General features: G+C 36.3%; 2 protein-coding genes across 5 annotated transcripts; one reads left to right on the top strand and one right to left on the bottom strand.

Annotated features, from left to right (window-relative positions):
* Window positions 1-598: 598 nt before the first annotated feature.
* On the top strand, window positions 599-9031 carry utp3 (UTP3 small subunit processome component). Its single transcript, XM_027143999.2, has 16 exons — window positions 599-777; window positions 3447-3534; window positions 3648-3704; window positions 3788-3844; window positions 3988-4108; window positions 4215-4283; window positions 4383-4504; window positions 6541-6702; window positions 6844-6915; window positions 7289-7329; window positions 7445-7541; window positions 7644-7766; window positions 7849-7979; window positions 8070-8145; window positions 8627-8734; window positions 8819-9031. The coding sequence occupies exons 1-16, from the start codon at window positions 761-763 to the stop codon at window positions 8906-8908; spliced, it is 1431 nt and encodes a 476-aa protein (XP_026999800.1). The 5' UTR covers window positions 599-760; the 3' UTR covers window positions 8909-9031.
* On the bottom strand, window positions 9021-11568 carry ppcs (phosphopantothenoylcysteine synthetase). 4 transcript variants are annotated; one of them, XM_027144001.2, is made up of 5 exons: window positions 11100-11568; window positions 10943-11017; window positions 10203-10726; window positions 9782-9885; window positions 9021-9713 (listed from the first exon to the last, which is right to left on the bottom strand). In XM_027144001.2, the coding sequence occupies exons 3-5, from the start codon at window positions 10714-10716 to the stop codon at window positions 9390-9392; spliced, it is 942 nt and encodes a 313-aa protein (XP_026999802.1). In that variant the 5' UTR covers window positions 10717-10726; window positions 10943-11017; window positions 11100-11568; the 3' UTR covers window positions 9021-9389. The 4 variants fall into 4 exon arrangements, with proteins under 4 accessions (XP_026999802.1, XP_047666143.1, XP_026999803.1 ...); XM_047810187.1 differs by having other exon boundaries at window positions 10943-11007; XM_027144002.2 differs by having other exon boundaries at window positions 10943-11568.
* Between the last annotated feature and the right edge of the window lie 6108 nt (window positions 11569-17676).

Raw genomic sequence — 17676 nt, 5'->3', positions numbered from 1 at the left:
TGTTAATTATTTTATTATTATTTTAATACCTTATTTCATTCAGTTTGAAGTGTGTCTTAATATTTTTTTAAGAGTTTTTTGCGAGTACTCTTACATATCTGATGAGAATCACTGACATTCAATGTGCAGTAGGTCCGAGCACATGGCTATAAAATTCCACCATTGTGAATGCAGCTGGAAATGCAGGAGCAGGACTAGAACTTTGGGCCCATTGGGTTATTTATTTGTCTTTATCTGGTGCTATAGTAAAGGGTGAGAAAAAAATAATTTTATTTATCAAAATAAAATATTAGAAATAGAATGATTATATGGATAATTGTGTACAAACAGAAGTACAAGAGATTAGATTATCTTGAAAGATGTTAAGATGTCACCCTCTCTTGTTCTCCTATTATACTAACATAATCCTTCTTCTTCTTATTATTATTATTATTATTTATTAATTGATTGATTGATTGATTGATTTTTTTAAACGTCTGCTGTTGCTCCAACAGTTTTGGGGTACAACCAGGGAATGTTATTAATTTCATAAAATGGCTGCAGTCATTGTACTGTTTACAACAGCACTCGTTTATATGACTTTTATTTTGTTAGGTTATTTCTGAACCGGAAGTACTTCCTAAGTAGCGTGCACACGCATTTTGGAAATCTCGTGGGTGACTTTTACGTCGACTTAAAAAAGACCCTCTGTTATAACTATAATTTTTTTTTGTTTTGCTTTGTTAGTTGTAGTCTTTAGTCAGGACCTGAGTACAGCAGCATGGTTCGTGCTAAACGGTATGTAACTTTAAAAGGTTCTAATCTTGACATTATATGTGTAACTCATGTATAAATGTAAAGTTGTTATAAATAAACTATTTTGTTAATACTGATAATGTGAGTTTTAACACGTGAGCAGAAGTAATACAGTTGATATAAAATGCTCAGGGGATTTTGTGAGTGTTATAAAGCAGAAGGATTCCAAAATACGTCCAAAAAAGAGTCCAAGATCAGAGTAAAGCACCAGGCTGTTAAAATAAAACAAACAAATCTAACTAAAAATACTACACACGTTTGCTTACACAGTATTTAGCCTGAAAACATAGTTTCCTAATATTACAATATTTACTATTGTAAATATTGTAATAAAATGTATCCATGAGTTCTGGAGCTCCCTCTTCACCTCCCTTCACCATACACCAGGAAGTTAGGCAGTATAGGCTGTTTACTACTCTTATATTTATACTACTAGTGTGTTTACTACTATACTAGTGTGTTTACTGCTATACTATTAGTGTATTTACTACCATACTATTAGTGTATTTACTACTATACTATTAGTGTATTTACTACTATACTATTAGTGTATTTACTACCATACTATTAGTGTATTTACTACTATACTAGTGTATTTACTACTATACTATTAGTGTATTTACTACTATACTATTAGTGTATTTACTACTATACTATTAGTGTATTTACTACTATACTATTAGTGTATTTACTACTATACTAGTGTGTTTACTACTATACTATTAGTGTATATACTATTAGTGTATTTACTACTATACTATTAGTGTATTTACTACTATACTAGTGTGTTTACTACTATACTAGTGTGTTTACTACTATACTATTAGTGTATTTACTACTATACTAGTGTGTTTACTACTATACTAGTGTGTTTACTACTATACTATTAGTGTATTTACTACTATACTAGTGTGTTTACTACTATACTAGTGTGTTTACTACTATACTATTAGTGTATATACTATTAGTGTGTTTACTACTATACTACTAGTGTATTTACTACTATACTATTAGTGTATTTACTACTATACTATTAGTGTATATACTATTAGTGTGTTTACTACTATACTACTAGTGTATTTACTACAATACTAGTGTGTTTACTACTATACTATTAGTGTATATACCACTGTTAATGAATATTATCTTGCTGACCAGGTCCAAACCTTCACCCAGTTCAGTTCACTTGTTTCACCTTTACTCTGAAGTGCACTATTTTTGTAATTTTGGCATTTCATTTGCTTTGATAGAAATTCAATTCAATTATATTTGTATAGAGCTTTTTACAATTGTCATCAAAGCAGCTTTACAGAACATAAACATAGAACAGAGGGTTAATTTAAAGAATAAAGTAAAACTTGATATAATATAAAATTCTTGATTAATATTAGATATATTTAAATGTGTTTGTATTTGTCCCCAATGAGAAAGTCTGAGGTGATTCAGGAGCCGGTGGAGAGGAAAAACTCTTTAAAGAAACCTTGAGAGGAACCAGACTCAAGGGAGAACCTCATTCTCATTTGGGTGACTCTGGAGGGTGTGATTATAAATAAACAGTCTGACAAATGTTGTATTGATGAGGAGGTTGCTGTCCTCAAAGACCACATGGAGTGGTATCTCCAAATCAATGTGGAAAAATATAAAGAAATCAAAAATGCTTTAATTAAGATTTGTTTCTCTATGATGGGTCCCAGATTTTTTCCCAGCCAAGGGATTTACGTTGGGGGATGGAGGGTGAGGGGTAAATTTAAAAGTTAAAATTGATCCTGGTTGTGAATATGTGATTCCCACTAAGTCTTCCAGGGATAGATAGGATCTGGTTCCACAGCGACCCTGAGCAGAATAAAGTGCTTGCTGATAATGAATAAATTATTCAATATTATTTTCATAATTTAAGTATTTTGGTTTACTGCCATCACAGTAATATTTCTTCCTAAATATTTCACTTACAGAACACATTTCATGATATTGGTTGATTATTTATAACCCTTCTTCTGATTGTGTTCTTGATGTTTGGATAAAACCGATACAAGTTTAATGATTATAAACCTACAATATTAAAAAGAATAGCTTTGAGAAAAACAGGGATGTGATTTACACCATTGTAATGAATTAATTTCACACTACACAGAATTAAATGAAGCACAAAAAGGTTGATTAAGGTGCATGTAGGGCTGAACACATCCTAATAATTATGACATTACAGTAAACAAACTTTTTCTAGGTGTCCACAGAAGTCCGAAAAATTAACCCAAGTATAAAGAACAAGAAGCCAGAACTAAGTAAATAATTTGACAAAAAATAACAAGTGATGTGTTGTCCAGTTGTTTTATTCCCCAATTGTGGTGGAGGGGGGAGTGTTTGATATAATCAAGTGAAACCAGACCAATGCTGTGGTTTTAACAAATGTGCCCAGTGTCAAAACCACCTTGCTACTGTAATGTACAATGTCACAGAATATCCTGCGGTACTATCAAGTCAAGAAGCTTTTATTGTCTTTTCGGCCGTATATACAGTATAATGATGCATTATGAACTGTAATGAAACTATGTTCCTTTAGTACCTGGTGCTACATAAAACAACACAGGACTAATGTCTAATAGTTTTCACATTTCATAATCTTGGTTCATTTTGGCCTTTTCCCCCAACAGAGTCGTGCGAAAACCGAAAGCACGTAAGGTAGAAGAGTATGACAGCGATGATGCAGCCTGCTACAGAAATGAGGATATCCCAGATAAGGTAGACTGGTATCATGGAACTTCTCTCGCATTTTGCGGACAGCCGTCTTGCTCTAAGTGTAATGCGGAACAGCAGAAATTTAACTTAATGCTGATTTGTTTGTGTCACCTCAGACATCATCTAAGAGTTTGCAGGATGAAATAGAGCATTTCCACAGTGCCAAAATCTCAGTGAGTTACTGTTTCACATCGATTTGTCACACTTTGATTGACTGAAACCTGACAATTACTGACAGCCTGTTTTATATTTGAAGAATCTTTTGGCTCAAGGCATACAGCTGGACAGTGAGCAGGAGGATGATGCAGATGAGGTGATAATCTTCTGCTGATTATTAATACTTGATCAATACACAGTGGATGTGGTCACTGAGTGGCTAAATACCATTCATTTAATGTAGTGAGTCATATTTTAGGATGTGCAGCAGTGTTCTGTGATAATTTGTGGTTTGTTCAGGAAGAGGTGATGCCCCTGACACTTGAGGATTCAGATGATGAAGAGGAAGAGGAGAATAGCAGCAATGAAGAACAAGAGGAGACTGACATGGAGAGTGATCTGGAAGGAAAAAGGGATGATGGTAAATCATTGTTCATTAGTTAATTTGTAAAATGTGAAATTTACTATAATTATGTAACCTTTCAGACAAGTTACTAATTTATTTCTCCCCTGTTTCAATTCACTAGATTTACCAAATGACATGGCCTGGGGGAAGAAGAAGAAAATGTACTATGACTCTGATTATACCACTAAAAGTATGAACACAGTATGAACTTCACACCACACACCTTGGTCTTGCTGTTGTAGTTTTCTTTAGCAGGATTTGAAAATGCTGATTATTGATCTGTTTGTAGAAGGAAAACCACTGGAGGAGATAGAAGCAGAGGATAAGGAGGAAGAAGAAGAAGCCAAAAACATTCAGAATCGACTAGCAGCCAACCTGAGCGAGGATGACTACGATCTAAACCTGCTCCAGGTACAATTCATTTGCAGCCTTAATTGGATGTGTGCTGCATAAGATGTAGCACCCAGTTCCTGGATTTAAACATTACTTATCCTTTTTACGATGTCACATGTACATAAGACTTGACTTGATGCTTGATTCAGTTTATAGTCTGGTTCCTGTGACAGTTTCTTCCTCATGTTGTTTAACACTATGTGCTTGTGTTCTACCTCCTAGTGTATGAATTTTAGAAGGGTAGTATCGTTTGTTAACTGGAAGTTTTTTGTTTCACAGCCGATGACAGATGATGCCAAATACGCATGTAGTATGATGCCGTTGGCTTAAGAAGAATACATAGTATTTTGAGAACTAAATCATACAACATGGGTAATTTAAGTCATTTGTAAGATGTCTTGTTTACCGAAGTGTCATTGGCCATCTTGGAAAATGTTTTCCTCATTCACTGACAGTGCCTGGTAGCCCCATCCTCTTCTGATCTATAAGAAAAGCTGTGAGTGTTCAGCATTTCATTTCTGGAAGCAAACATAACACCATCTGTAAAATAGCTGAAGTAGAAAAGAGAGATGGCTTCTACAACTATATAATGATCCTAAACTCACCTCAAAATCCACAATAAACTACCTCAAGCGCAAGCTGAAAGTTTTGTCATTGCTTTCAGTATCCTGACCTAAACATCATTGAAAATCTGTGGATAGACCTCAAAATAACAGTGTGTGCAAGACAGCCCAGGAATCTCACAGAACAGGACTTTTGTAAGGAACGTTTACAAGTTGTGATACTTGCCAAAGGGGCTGCAGGGGGACATAGTTTCTGTTATTTCGTTGTAAAATGTAAAAGTTGAAAATATAAAAATTAATTTAAAATACATTTAAAATATAAAGGGAATATGTCATCTGTAACTTTATGCCTTTTGGAAAGCGTTTCATCTTCCACTTGCTTAACTGTTCACATAAACAGAAATATTGACCAGGGATGCCCAAACTTTCGCATGGCACTGTAAATAAATTTAGTTAAAAACTCTCAGTGCAGTAATGTTTGTAAAAGAAACCAAAGAAAAAAGTATGTTTATATGTGCAGTCCTCTAATGAATCAGTTCAGTCAGAGTGCCATAAACAGTGCATAAAAGGTCGTGACTTGGATCTCAGGGAGGATTTCATAGATATGATGTATGATGATATAGTAGATAAATATAAGATGTTATTTTTTGACAGTGTGGTATGGCATTCCTTGACTGGGTGCTACCTCCTTCAGATAAGAGACAGGAACATGGATTGTGGGTTTGTTGTAGAAGCAATCACCCACAATGCTGGAGGCCTTGTTGATGCTGTATGAGACAAAAATATCCTGAACACCAGGAAGAGACGTGCCAAAGATATGTTCAGCTGCAACACTAGACTCTGTAATGTCTATATAATTTCAAGCTTAAAATATTCTTATTCTACTAGCAGAGAATTTTGTGTCTTTCTAGAAATAAAGGATCAGAAATATCTGCCAATAGCTTCAATCATTTTATTTGGTTTAATCTCATAAAGCTAAGATCATAAACTCAGATTTAGATGTATTTGATATATTTGCGTGTAGTCCCTAGTTTACGTGATGTTAAAAGTGCTAAAGCCTCTGTCCTGTTTCTACTGTGACATAATACTGGTGCTGACAAAGCTCTGACACTGGTCTCCATAAATGTTTATGTTCTGTAAAGCTGCTTTGAGACCATGTCTATTGTAAAAAGTGCTATACAAATAAACTTGAATTGAATTGAATAAATGTTAAATAAGTGCCTGCTAACCATAATAACACCTCACCATATTAACCATTTTTAGCCATTCTTTATCAAATAAGAGCATGATTTTAAATAATTTTATTATTATAATGCACCTTATTATTATTGTTAGTTATTATTAATAATGTTAATAGCAATAATACTGTAGATTAAATGCAGCATCTGTCAGACAAGTCCCTATGAATAAGTTGTTAGAATGAGCGCTTTGAGATAAACCTATGACTTAATTATAGCTGATAAATATGGTGTATTATCTCTGGGCTTTCAGGACTTGGCAGGTGAAGTGGAAGCTGAGAAGACTGAAAAGGCTGAAGAAAAAGAGCAGAGAATCATTAAGGACCTAAACACAATGTCCCAGAAAGAGAAGCTCAAACTGCTGAAGAAGGAGAGTCCAGAGCTCCTGGAGCTCATTCAGGATTTCAAGGCTAAGGTATTGTTTTGCAGTAATTTATATTAATTCTGAACAAATTATATGAAAAGATCCTTTGCTGTAATTTCCCTGTATATAAAGCATTGCATAGTTTATTAAAGGCTGTTGACTTTTTCAATTATTCGGTTTTGTTGTGTATAGCTGACAGAACTGCGAGACGAAATACAGCCCATTGTGCAGATGGTAAAAGATGGACAGATTCCACCAGGAAAGGTGAGCTGGTGTCTCAAGTAGAAACTGATGAGATGGTCAGCTGGGTCCGGGGATTTAATTCCCCAACAGCGGTTATGATTATTTTGTTTCCTTTTTCCCTGAATATCAAAATATTTTACATGTAATCCTTTACATCTATCCAAATCCTAAAAAGAAACAGACAAACTCTCACCTATTTCAGGTCGGGTTACACACTGCCTCTAAAGGCAAGTAGAATTAAGAAATACACTATTGTTAAGTGTTAATAAATAACTTAGATAGACCGCTAAGGTAGATTTTCCTACATAAATCATTGGCACTTTCTACTAGCCAAAGGAACGTTTACATGCAGCTCTTATTATCTGTAACACCTACTTTTTTTTTTCTTTCCTAGGGGACAAATTACCTCATGACCAAGCAGCAACTTTATTTTAAGTAAATAGTATTCTAATATAATAAAATATGATGTATAATTTATTATCATTTTATTATTATTAAAGAATGTTCTTAAATATTCACAGAATTATAATTTGCTATTTTTCCCAAACAGCTATTGCACAAACATTAGTTTTTACTTGGTCTTAAAAGCTAAGAGAATTCCAGCACATAACCATCCGGTGATTGAGAGACTGGTGACCTACAGAAATGTAAGCTGTTCTTTATCTTATTAGGTTTAATTTTTTTATGTATTATGATAATACGTGTTTTTTATTTTTATTTGTTTGTTAATTTAACATTTGCTTTCATAGTTAATCAATGAACTAGGAGCTGTTGATGCCAAATTCTCCCCTCAACTGCGCCAGCTGCTTTCTGAAGGCCAGGGAAAGAGAGCGGCTAAAAAAACACACAGCAGCAAAAAAGACAAGCATGAGGCAAGAATTTTCTTTTCCCATATAGGCTCAGTATTGAAGTGTCAGTAATAAATGCCTACTTGAGTTTCTTATGTCTCCATAGATATCAAAGGTGACAGCTATGCAGGAGGCTGAAGTGTCTGACTCAGATGAAGAGGCAGCCCTGTTATTCTACAAAGGCATCGAGGAGAGACTGAAGCTAAAGAGAAAGAACAAGAAGCTGCCAGAGGATGGGTAAGAGATTAACAATCTCTCTGCTATTACAAGATTAAATAGGGTCAACAACCTCACTGACAGATACCCTGGGACTCTAATTGTGTCTAGATTAATGATGGAGCAGCAGGAGGCTGAAGAAGAAGCAGAGATGGATGGAGAGGCTAAAAGGGGCATTACCTACCAGGTACAGTGAAATTGGTCATGGAAGAGAAATGGCCCTTATGTAGCTCTTGCTTTATTTTGCTGGGAATTTTTGAGTTTTTCTTGAGAAACTAGTTGAATTGGTTAAATTGCAAGCAAATTATTTTTGCTTATGTAACGTATGTAATTGCAAGCTAAGTTCGCTGAACTCGATGGAAATTTGTGGTCATTTAGAAAAAATCCTCAGAATATGTTTCCTTAATTTTTTTTAGTACATTCTGCAATCACCGAATTAACTAACAGTTAAAAAGATCTGTTTATCTCTGCTTTGTCAATGGGTATAGATGGCAGAATTTACAGTACTAAGTTTTTATACTCTACAAGAGCTTAACCTTATGTGCCAGTACCTGCTCCCTGAGCACAATTTTACACCTTATTTATGGAATACTGTATTTTCTTCTACATATAAACAGTAAAGGTACATTTTGATTTCAAATAATTGCCTTATTTTTTTGCTTGCAAAGATGTCCAAGAACAAAGGACTCACTCCAAAGAGGAAGAAAATTGACCGCAATCCCAGAGTCAAACACAGAGAGAAATTCAGACGGGCCAAGATTCGCAGGATGGGTCAGGTATGAGACACAAGATTTCACTTTAGTGTATAACATGATTATATTCTCATTCTGAAAATGAGTTGACCTGTCCATCCGTTTCAGGTTCTTGAGGTTCGGCGTGAGGATACTAGATACAGTGGAGAACGATCTGGAATTCGTGCTGGAATTAAAAAGAGCACCAAGCTCAAGTGATCCTGTTATCATGTGATTTTAAACTGTTCAGTTTGGGTAAAAACTGATAGTAATTTGTGAACCATTTGTTACAATGTGCACATCCATTAAAAAAGTCAGTTCTCAGAGTTGATTCATCATGAAGCAGTGACTATAGTGCCACTTTATTGACTTCTGGATTGATTACATTCTCTTCACTTGCTGTCTCGAAAAAGTAGAACTGTCATATGACAAACACATTAGAACTTGAACTTTTATATAAATTTACATTTAAACTTTACACGATAGTTATATTTTTCCTCATCCAGTTGGTGGCAGTCACATTTTTTACTCTATCCAGAGCAGTTACCACCTTTTTGTAAATTACATGGCATGCAGGGGTCTGTCATTGGGAAGCTGTCACTAGGTTGAGTGCAAGCACATGTGCTCCCAGTTTGGCAAGTGTCAAAATTTACTCGGTAAAAGTTGTTTTACTTTACAAAAAATAAGAAGTTTTACACTTTTACATTTTTTGGTTCATAAACTGAGTGTGTGCATGTGACAGATTCTTGACAATCTTCTCTTCAATTTCAACCTCTCTCTGAGCTTCCTCATCTGTAAGGACCAGTTCTTTCTGAGAGTCTTTAGTCACAACTACAACATATCCATGCCGTGTGCCCAGGACGTTGGCCACAACTGCTTGATGCTTGTAGGTGTCCAAGGCACAACGAGCTCGCTCCAAGAGAATGGATGGATCTGTTTCCAGCTTGAATGAAGTGACAAATGCTTTTGGGGCCCAGTCCTTCACCAGTGGTTTAAGAATTTTGGGTACCATTTTCATGCTTATCTGAAAGACCACAATCTCTGGTTAGAAGATGAGATAACGAGATAAAAAAGGTTTATCTAATTCTTTACCTGTAGAGGTCCATTGGAGGACTGGATTTTGTGCTCTGGCATTTCTGAAGCTGGGATATAGAAATCAGAAACAGCCGCAGCCAAATAAAACATGGCTTTGGAACCTGAAACATATAAATACAGTGTATTTTGTATAATGCTACTGGATTACATTTTGGGAAACCTGTAAATGTAGCAGCATAACTTTTTTTTTTTTAAATCAAAACCTTCAGTTAACGTTCACATCGCACCTCACAAGGCCATACAAAGTGTGATCTCTGTGACTAACTGTGGTATGGATGTTTGTGCCAAATGGGCTGGTTTGAGTATGTCAGAAATTGCTAATCTTACATTAAAGTCTTGAGAGTTTACACAGAAAATTATATATATATATATATATACACACACACACACACACACTGCTCTCCTCCCTTTCCCATACCTATTGAACTGAGAGCTTGTGCTGCAGCCTTGAGAAGGTGGAGATACTCAGATAATGTGCTGAACTCCACTGGAAGAAGCAACCCAGCAGATTTCACTTCCTGGTACCGCTTCAGGACCTCTGTGATGTTTGGCAGCTTTCTCTGATCCACTGTGACCAGACCAGACCCGTCCTGAACAGTGTCTAATGTCAGACAGTCCAGCAGATTGATCCCAGTGTAGAGGCGTGTGTACGGGTACAGAGAGCGATGTCTGTGCAGGAATATAACAGCATAACCATGGGCGAGAAAATACTCTGCTGAGGAGGCTCCACGCCGGCCGCTGCTGAAGTTGTCTAGAAAGCGCACTGTCCTGGATTCTAGTGGAACCTTTGTTCCTCCTGAAGTGATAAGTACGACCGTACGACCTGTAGCTCCATGCTGCTCTGCAAATGCCGCCATCACACTCCTGACCTCCTCAACATGAGCCGGGACAGCAAAGTCCTCACTCAGGCTGCCTGAGTCACAACTCGCCATATTGTTACAGCTGCATTGTAAAAGGACATGGATGTGGATAAAGTTTTTACATGTTCAACAGTTCAAATACTCAAACATTTACTAGAAACTCAGCCCCATTTACTCTGATACCCCTCAGATGTCACCTAGAAATGAAGCTGTTCATTAGAAAGCTGAGATTCTACAGAATTAGAAGGGAAAAATCCACAAAACAACCGAGCAGCCATGAAATTAATATTGCTCTTACCTTTTGGTTTTTCAGGATTATCAGAACTATATGCGTCACGTCCGGTTTGTTTCCTTCCTGTTTGGCTGGCGGTAGCTGCAGTTAGCATGTAGCAGTTTTGCTAATTGTTTATTTTGTGTGTCACATTTCATGATTCGTTTGTTCAATCCTAGCTTACCTTTTGCCCCTTTGGGTGGCTTGTTTTTCCTTCTCTGTGCTCCAGTAGTGAATTGAACGACTGCTGAACTTTCAGCTATGTGGCTAAGTTGCTCATTTAAGCCGGTAGTTTAGCTTAGCTTTCTAAGTAATGCGTGATTTCTCGTACAACAGCTGATCAGTGGCTTATTTCTTTAATAGCAATATACGATGCTCTTTTGTTTACATTTAATACGGTTTCTTCCTCTCGTTTTCTTTTTAACAATTGATGATTCCTGTTATGTTAATAACGTTGTGACTATTGTGGGACGCCGTTGCCATGGTTGCAGCCATGATTCTCTATCAATGGTTATTTTTCTTGTGAAAGTTTTCTTTATTTGTGACTGAAGCAGTATGTTATTTATTTGCCGATTAATCTTTTTTGTCTAAGTGTCTGGAGGCTCCCACAGGTGGAAGGATCTCTCCTTATTGAGGTGGTGGTGGTGGTGGTATCTTTAGTGTGTTGTGTACACTTGATGCGGTGCATGGGGACCCCTGACTTGTGCATTTGGCTAACTTAAGTCAGCAGGCGATCATTTGTCTCCTTTGTGGACCTCAGCCTGGTGTTTCTCTATTGTGTTTTGTTTTATTCTGTGTACTGCATATGCTTCAGTCTTACTGTAAACTGTTTTTGTGTTGTGTTTCTGTTCCCCTCTAGGATTAGTGACATATATGTAACTGAGAGTGGTTTAACAGTTTTAATTGTTTATATTAGATGACTTGCTGTGTATAAATAAAATTTTTGTATTTTGTAATCACGATTCTTGTCTGCCATTTTTCATAATAGAAACGAACCTGTGTGACTTGATACTAATGTTTGGGTATTGTTAATATTCCCAGGTGTTGATTAGTGGATTATTTTTATTTAGAGAAAATTGGGTTGAGGTAAGATTTCTACCATATGCCTATTTTGCACCCTTTTGCAAGTCATAAGCCCGCCACCCATACATACATACATATCTGGCATGAGAACAGTAAACATTTAAATAGGAAGGATTTCCGTAGTACTTGCGAAAGAGACAATAATTTAAATTCACAATCTCAACATTCTACAGGATTTTCCATTGACATTTTCACATGATTGCATCACAAATGTTGTATATTTTGTCACTTTGTACATGGCATATTATTATGTTGGAAGTAGCCATTAGAAGATTTGATTGTAATGAAAAACATTTATATAAACACAAACCTTCACAGTGACCATACATGCCAAAGATCAGTAAAAGGATACATGGAATAAGCATGCTTAGGAATGTTTTTTTTCCTCATCCAGTTGGTGGCAGTCAGATATTTTATTCTATCCAGAACTGTTACCACCTTGGAACACATGGGCAGAGTTCTACTGTAAATTACATGGCATGCAAGGTTCTGTCATTGGGAAGCTATCGCTAGGTTGAGATGGTAAGCATGTGTGACTCTTGCCAAACTGAGAGCAAAGTCGACTCTGTTAAAGTTAGGTTTTAGTTTACAAAAAAAAAGAAGTTAATTTTCCATATGTATAAGACAGATGTGACGCTGTATTTTAAGTGAAGTAAAGAACAAGCCAACACACTTTTACATTTTTTGGTTCATAAACTGAGTGTGTGCATGTGACAGATTCTTGACAATCTTCTCTTCAATTTCAACCTCTCTTTGAGCTTCCTCATCTGTAAGGACCAGTTCTTTCTGAGAGTCTTTAGTCACAACTACAACATATCCATGCCATGTATTCAGGACGTTGGCCACAACTGCTTGATGTTTGTAGGTGTCCAAGGCACAACGAGCTCGCTCCAAGAGAATGGATGGATCTGTTTCCAGCTTGAATGAAGTGACAAATGCTTTTGGGGCCCAGTCCTTCACCAGTGGTTTAAGAATTCTGGGTACCATTTTCATGCTTATCTGAAAGACCATCTGTGAATGAATATTCTCCATTTCTAATTGCTGTCTTTTTCTCAAGTACTATGTAAATATGTAAATCTTACTATTTAAATGTTTACTGTTCTCATGCCAGATATGTATGTATATATGTATGTACCAAGAGGTAAAAAACCACAACAAATTCCATGTGTGTCTGCGCACACTTGGCGAATAAAGCTGATTCCATCAGAAAGCTGATTCCATCAGAAATTCTACAGAACCCAACGATATAAGAATCATCACTGTGTGGCCAATATTCACAGCATTAGAAGGAAAAATACACAAAACCACCAAGCAGTCATGCAACTAAAGAGGCAGTTATTTAAATTCACGGACTCAACTTTCTACAGGATTTTCTACTTTCTACTTTATTTTTTTGTTTAAATGCTGAAATGAGTTGGGTTTAATAAAACAGTGGTTTATAATGGATTATTTGTGTTTATTTGGTCCATATTATCGCTGTTTTCAATCCCAGAAGCGCTTTCATTTGGATCTAGCACGGGTGTGTCTCTTTACTGTAGGTAGTGGTGGGTAGATTCAAAAACAAACCCTAAATAGTTAGGTGGAATGAACACCTGAAACACTGAACACTGAAAAGGAGGTTGGCCCCCCAAAAGACTTGAAGCTGTAATTGCAGCAAATTGATGATGACTCTACAAAGTTTTCCCTGACTCTGATTCTCTGAAAGTATTCTCTCTGTTCTATGACTCAGGGGAGATGAATACAAATGCACGTCACACTTTTCAGATATTCATTTCTAAAACTGGGGGGGCACGGTGGCTTTGTGGTTAGCATGTTCTCCTCACACCACCAGGGTTGGGGTTCGATTCCTGCCTCCGCCTTGTGTGTGCGAAGTTTGCATGTTCTCCCCGTGCCTCGGGGGTTTCCTCCGGGTACTCCGGTTTCCTCCCCCGGTCCAAATGACGCCGGTTTCCTCCCCCGATGACGCCTGGTATAGGCACAGGCTCCCCGTGATCCGAGAAGTTCGGATAAGCGGTAGAAAATGAGTGAGTGAGTGAGTAATTTCTAAAACCTTTGGGCACCATTTTTCATGTTCTATTTCACAATCATGTGCCACTTTGGTCTTTCACATAAAATCCCAATACATACATCTTTGTTTGTGGTTGTAACGTGATGAAATGTGAAAACATTCAGTGGGTTTGAAGACTTTTGCAAGCCACTGTAAATATGTAACTTTATATACCATACAGATCTTAGAATGTGACAAGTGTCAAAAAGTTGGGAAACATTTGGCTGCCGATCAGAAACTGGAGTGTATTCAGGTACATTTCGCATGGATTTTTTTTACTTACAACTATGTTTCTGATTCTGCATACTCAGACTTTGTTTAATCAAAAAACAAGAAAGTGTAGGCTCGTAAACAAACAGTAGAAGAAAGTGTTAAAAGGTCACAGGAAAAACAGAAGCAGTCATATGTCAAAAAGGTTCAGAAGAAGTACCAACATGTGACATACTGTATGGTGTTGATGATGAGCTTCTTCTGCTCATCATCAACATGGAAAGCATGGAAGAAAAGGAGGGAGAATTGAACCAAATTACTCTGGTCCATATAATATTGAATCCATACGACAAATTGGTTACATTGCAAAACCAAGAAGGAACTCAAAAGTAAAATATAACATAAATCATTTAAAATCGTACAAAAGAAGCATGGACAATGAAAGATCCGAAAGTTCTGCACCATGTCAAGCAGCTGAACACAGTATCTGTTCCAGCATGCCTCATCCACTACAAATGCTCAGCAGACTTTAAATACAGCAAATCCTGAACAGCATGATGACAACAGCAAAAAGGCTATCTGTAATTTTGTTTGCCACAGAAAAATACTTAACAGAAAAAACCCCCAAATAAATTCCCGCTTACAAGGGGAAACAAGGGGTGGAACAATTAGAATAAATTATTACCTATTTTTACTGTCTTATTTGTGGATAGAACCAAAGGATGCATACATGTACACATGAATTTGGTACAAATATATTGCTGAAAAATACATCTAATATATTGCTGAGAATATATCTATGACCAGTCCCTGTTTGTGCAACTTGATGCAGACTGGTTTGCTTATAAATCCTTTTCAGTGTTTTCGATTTTTGATTTTTCTGGTGCGAGAAATACTGGCCTGCCATATTTTACAGGCTCCAAAATTTCTGTCTTGAAGCCTTTTTAGGTATCAGGATTGGGAAATACTTCTATATTTAGTTCATTTTCTGTTGGCCTGTTGAAGTTTTACTTTGGCCCGTTGGACCTTTTGAGATAACTATATTTAATAGCCCATTTCTGAAAAATAGTGACTTTGCTAAATGGGCTTCTGGGCTTCGAAGGACCATGGGCAGGTTGAAGCAGTTTTGGGACCATAAAAGCTGTTTGACAATTCTCTTCACATGTTGCAAGGGACTGAGTGGCTGTCAGATGAAGTAAGTGAGGCTAAAATTAGCCTACTTGTGGTTTAAAATGCAAAAAGGTTGTTTAACACTTTCTGTTCACAGGGCATTGGTGCATACCTACACCATCTAGTTAAAAAGCAAAAGGAAACTTTTAACAGGATTCTGTAATTTTTCAGAATTCTTACTGCTTTCTTACTGATTTTTAACAGAAGCCAGTACATACCTGTGTCAACCTCTGTATTTTCTGGTTTTTAGGATGTCTGATAAAGGTATTTAAGTAATCCAAAAGTTCATGTTAATTACATAACCGTAACATAATACATAACATGTAGCTACATAATGTAATTCAAATGCTCATCCTACAGATGAAATTTCCTTTAGAGAACATTTGGCTGTGCCCTGTGAACTTTGGAGCACACTGGATGCTTGTGGTATGTGTGATAAACTATGTAATCTCAAATCTTTTGTTTTGTTTTTTTTAATTTAATTTTTTATTGAACCTGTACTTACACAATATTTGTAATATTCGATCGTCTCCACTTTTTGAAAGATCATCTGCATGACCAGCTAGAGCATTTTAATTGTGGATCCATTGGGATCGGAAACATTGTACTGTATGAACGTAAAGTTCTGTGAAACTGGAGTTATACATACCATGTAACCACTTTGGAACAGAAGGAATAATGTTTTAAAGGTCAAAAACTAAAAATGTTTTTAATGATGCCTAAAAACTTTCTGAAGCCATGAGGTCATGATGAGCACAGTGCAGCATGGCAAGTGCAAAGCCTCCCACATGAAAAACAACAAGACTTGAGCAGCTGTGGAGTTCTAATTTTGAAGGTGTGTTTGAAAACCTATACTGGGCTTTTTCTTTTTTTTAGATTTGTATTAAAACATTTTGCTGAACTGTATCTTTTAATTAAAGGGCTGTGTTCAAGCTGTGAAGACAAGCGAAAGTGCTGTATCCATGGCTAGAATTGAGATTGCATGCACACTGCTGAAATATTGAGGTAAGTTTAGTAAATTGTAAATGTAAAGTAAAAAAAGCAAAATGTCAAATAAATCAAACTCAAAATGTACTGGAAAAGACACTCATGCACAGAAATATCTGATCAAAAAGTGAGAATACAAAAACACTATGCTGGACATTTACAGTACAAATTGTACATCAAATTATAGTCTTACTCTTTGTCACACTATGGATTGTCAGGTCTCATTTTGTAAATTCAAATTTAAATATTTTGTATAATATTTGGATGAACTTTATATGGATTGTTTTGTTCATTGTAATAGATCTGATTTTACTATGTTCTAGAAAATGCAGAGGTCTACTGTGTGGTGTGTTCTATGTTGGAGTGTAATGCTGAAAAAAAGCATGATTGAAATTGTAAGGAATCAAATTCATCCCACACATTCAGTTCACATCTATACTTTTACAGTGCTTAAAGAAACATGTCAAAAAATGTAAGTGTGGTTGAATAACCATTAATGTCTTCAAAAGTATACTTGGGCTTTGCAATTAAAATATTGTAATTCAACAAATGGTCCACAATCCTATGGTGTCCCAACTGCTCTTTATTATAGCAAAATGTTTATCAGTTAAAGTGTTCCCTTTCTAAAAATATTTATTGTTTTAAATTACCGATGTATTAATTTTCCTGTGTCTCAGGTACAGTGTGAACTCTGTGGAAGGGAACATTTTGAATTTACCGAATACCCAAAAAAACCTACCTACTTATGTGTGAAAGTGACATGATATATGGCTAAGTATGGTGACCCATACTCAGAATTTGTTCTCTGCATTTGACCCATCCAAAGTGCACAGCAGTGAACACACACACTGTGAACACACCGTGAACGCAGGGGGCAGCCATTTTATGCTGCGGCACCCGGGAAGCAGTTGGGGGGTTTGGTGCCTTGCTCAAGGGCACCTCAGTCGTGGCCAGCCAGAGACTCGAACCCACAACCTTAGGATTACGAGTCAGACTCTCTAACCGTTAGGCCATGACTTGTGTGGAAAATGTGTGAAATGTGTGATAAAATAAAGTATGTTACATTTTTATGTGGTAAAAGTGTGTGAGGGGAACTTTAAAAAAAATAGTTGTAAATACATTTGTCTTTTTTATGCATAAACCCCATAAATTAAACATTGTACAGTTAAGTCTGTTTTGTCTCTGGAGTAAAATCAATTTTCTTTAATAATGACTTTAGCAGTGATTATGCTGAAAAGGATCATTTTATTAAATTGCTTATATA

The sequence above is a fragment of the Tachysurus fulvidraco genome, chromosome 2 (assembly GCF_022655615.1).
Source record: "Tachysurus fulvidraco isolate hzauxx_2018 chromosome 2, HZAU_PFXX_2.0, whole genome shotgun sequence".
NCBI classification, from domain to species: Eukaryota; Metazoa; Chordata; class Actinopteri; order Siluriformes; family Bagridae; genus Tachysurus; species Tachysurus fulvidraco.
The sequence above is the reverse complement of the archived record's forward strand: the minus strand, read 5'-3'. Positions and strand labels throughout refer to the sequence as shown.

Coding starts and splice junctions, on each gene's coding strand:
- utp3 (XM_027143999.2), top strand. Junction 3,705..3,787: donor TCCACAGTGCCAAAATCTCA/GTGAGTTACTGT, acceptor TTATATTTGAAG/AATCTTTTGGCTCAAGGCAT. Junction 4,284..4,382: donor CTCTGATTATACCACTAAAA/GTATGAACACAG, acceptor ATCTGTTTGTAG/AAGGAAAACCACTGGAGGAG.
- ppcs (XM_027144000.2), bottom strand. CDS start 10,861: ATGAACAGCTTCATTTCTAG. Junction 9,886..10,202: donor ACAAGCTCTCAGTTCAATAG/GTATGGGAAAGG, acceptor TATATGTTTCAG/GTTCCAAAGCCATGTTTTAT. Junction 9,714..9,781: donor CCTCCAATGGACCTCTACAG/GTAAAGAATTAG, acceptor GTGGTCTTTCAG/ATAAGCATGAAAATGGTACC.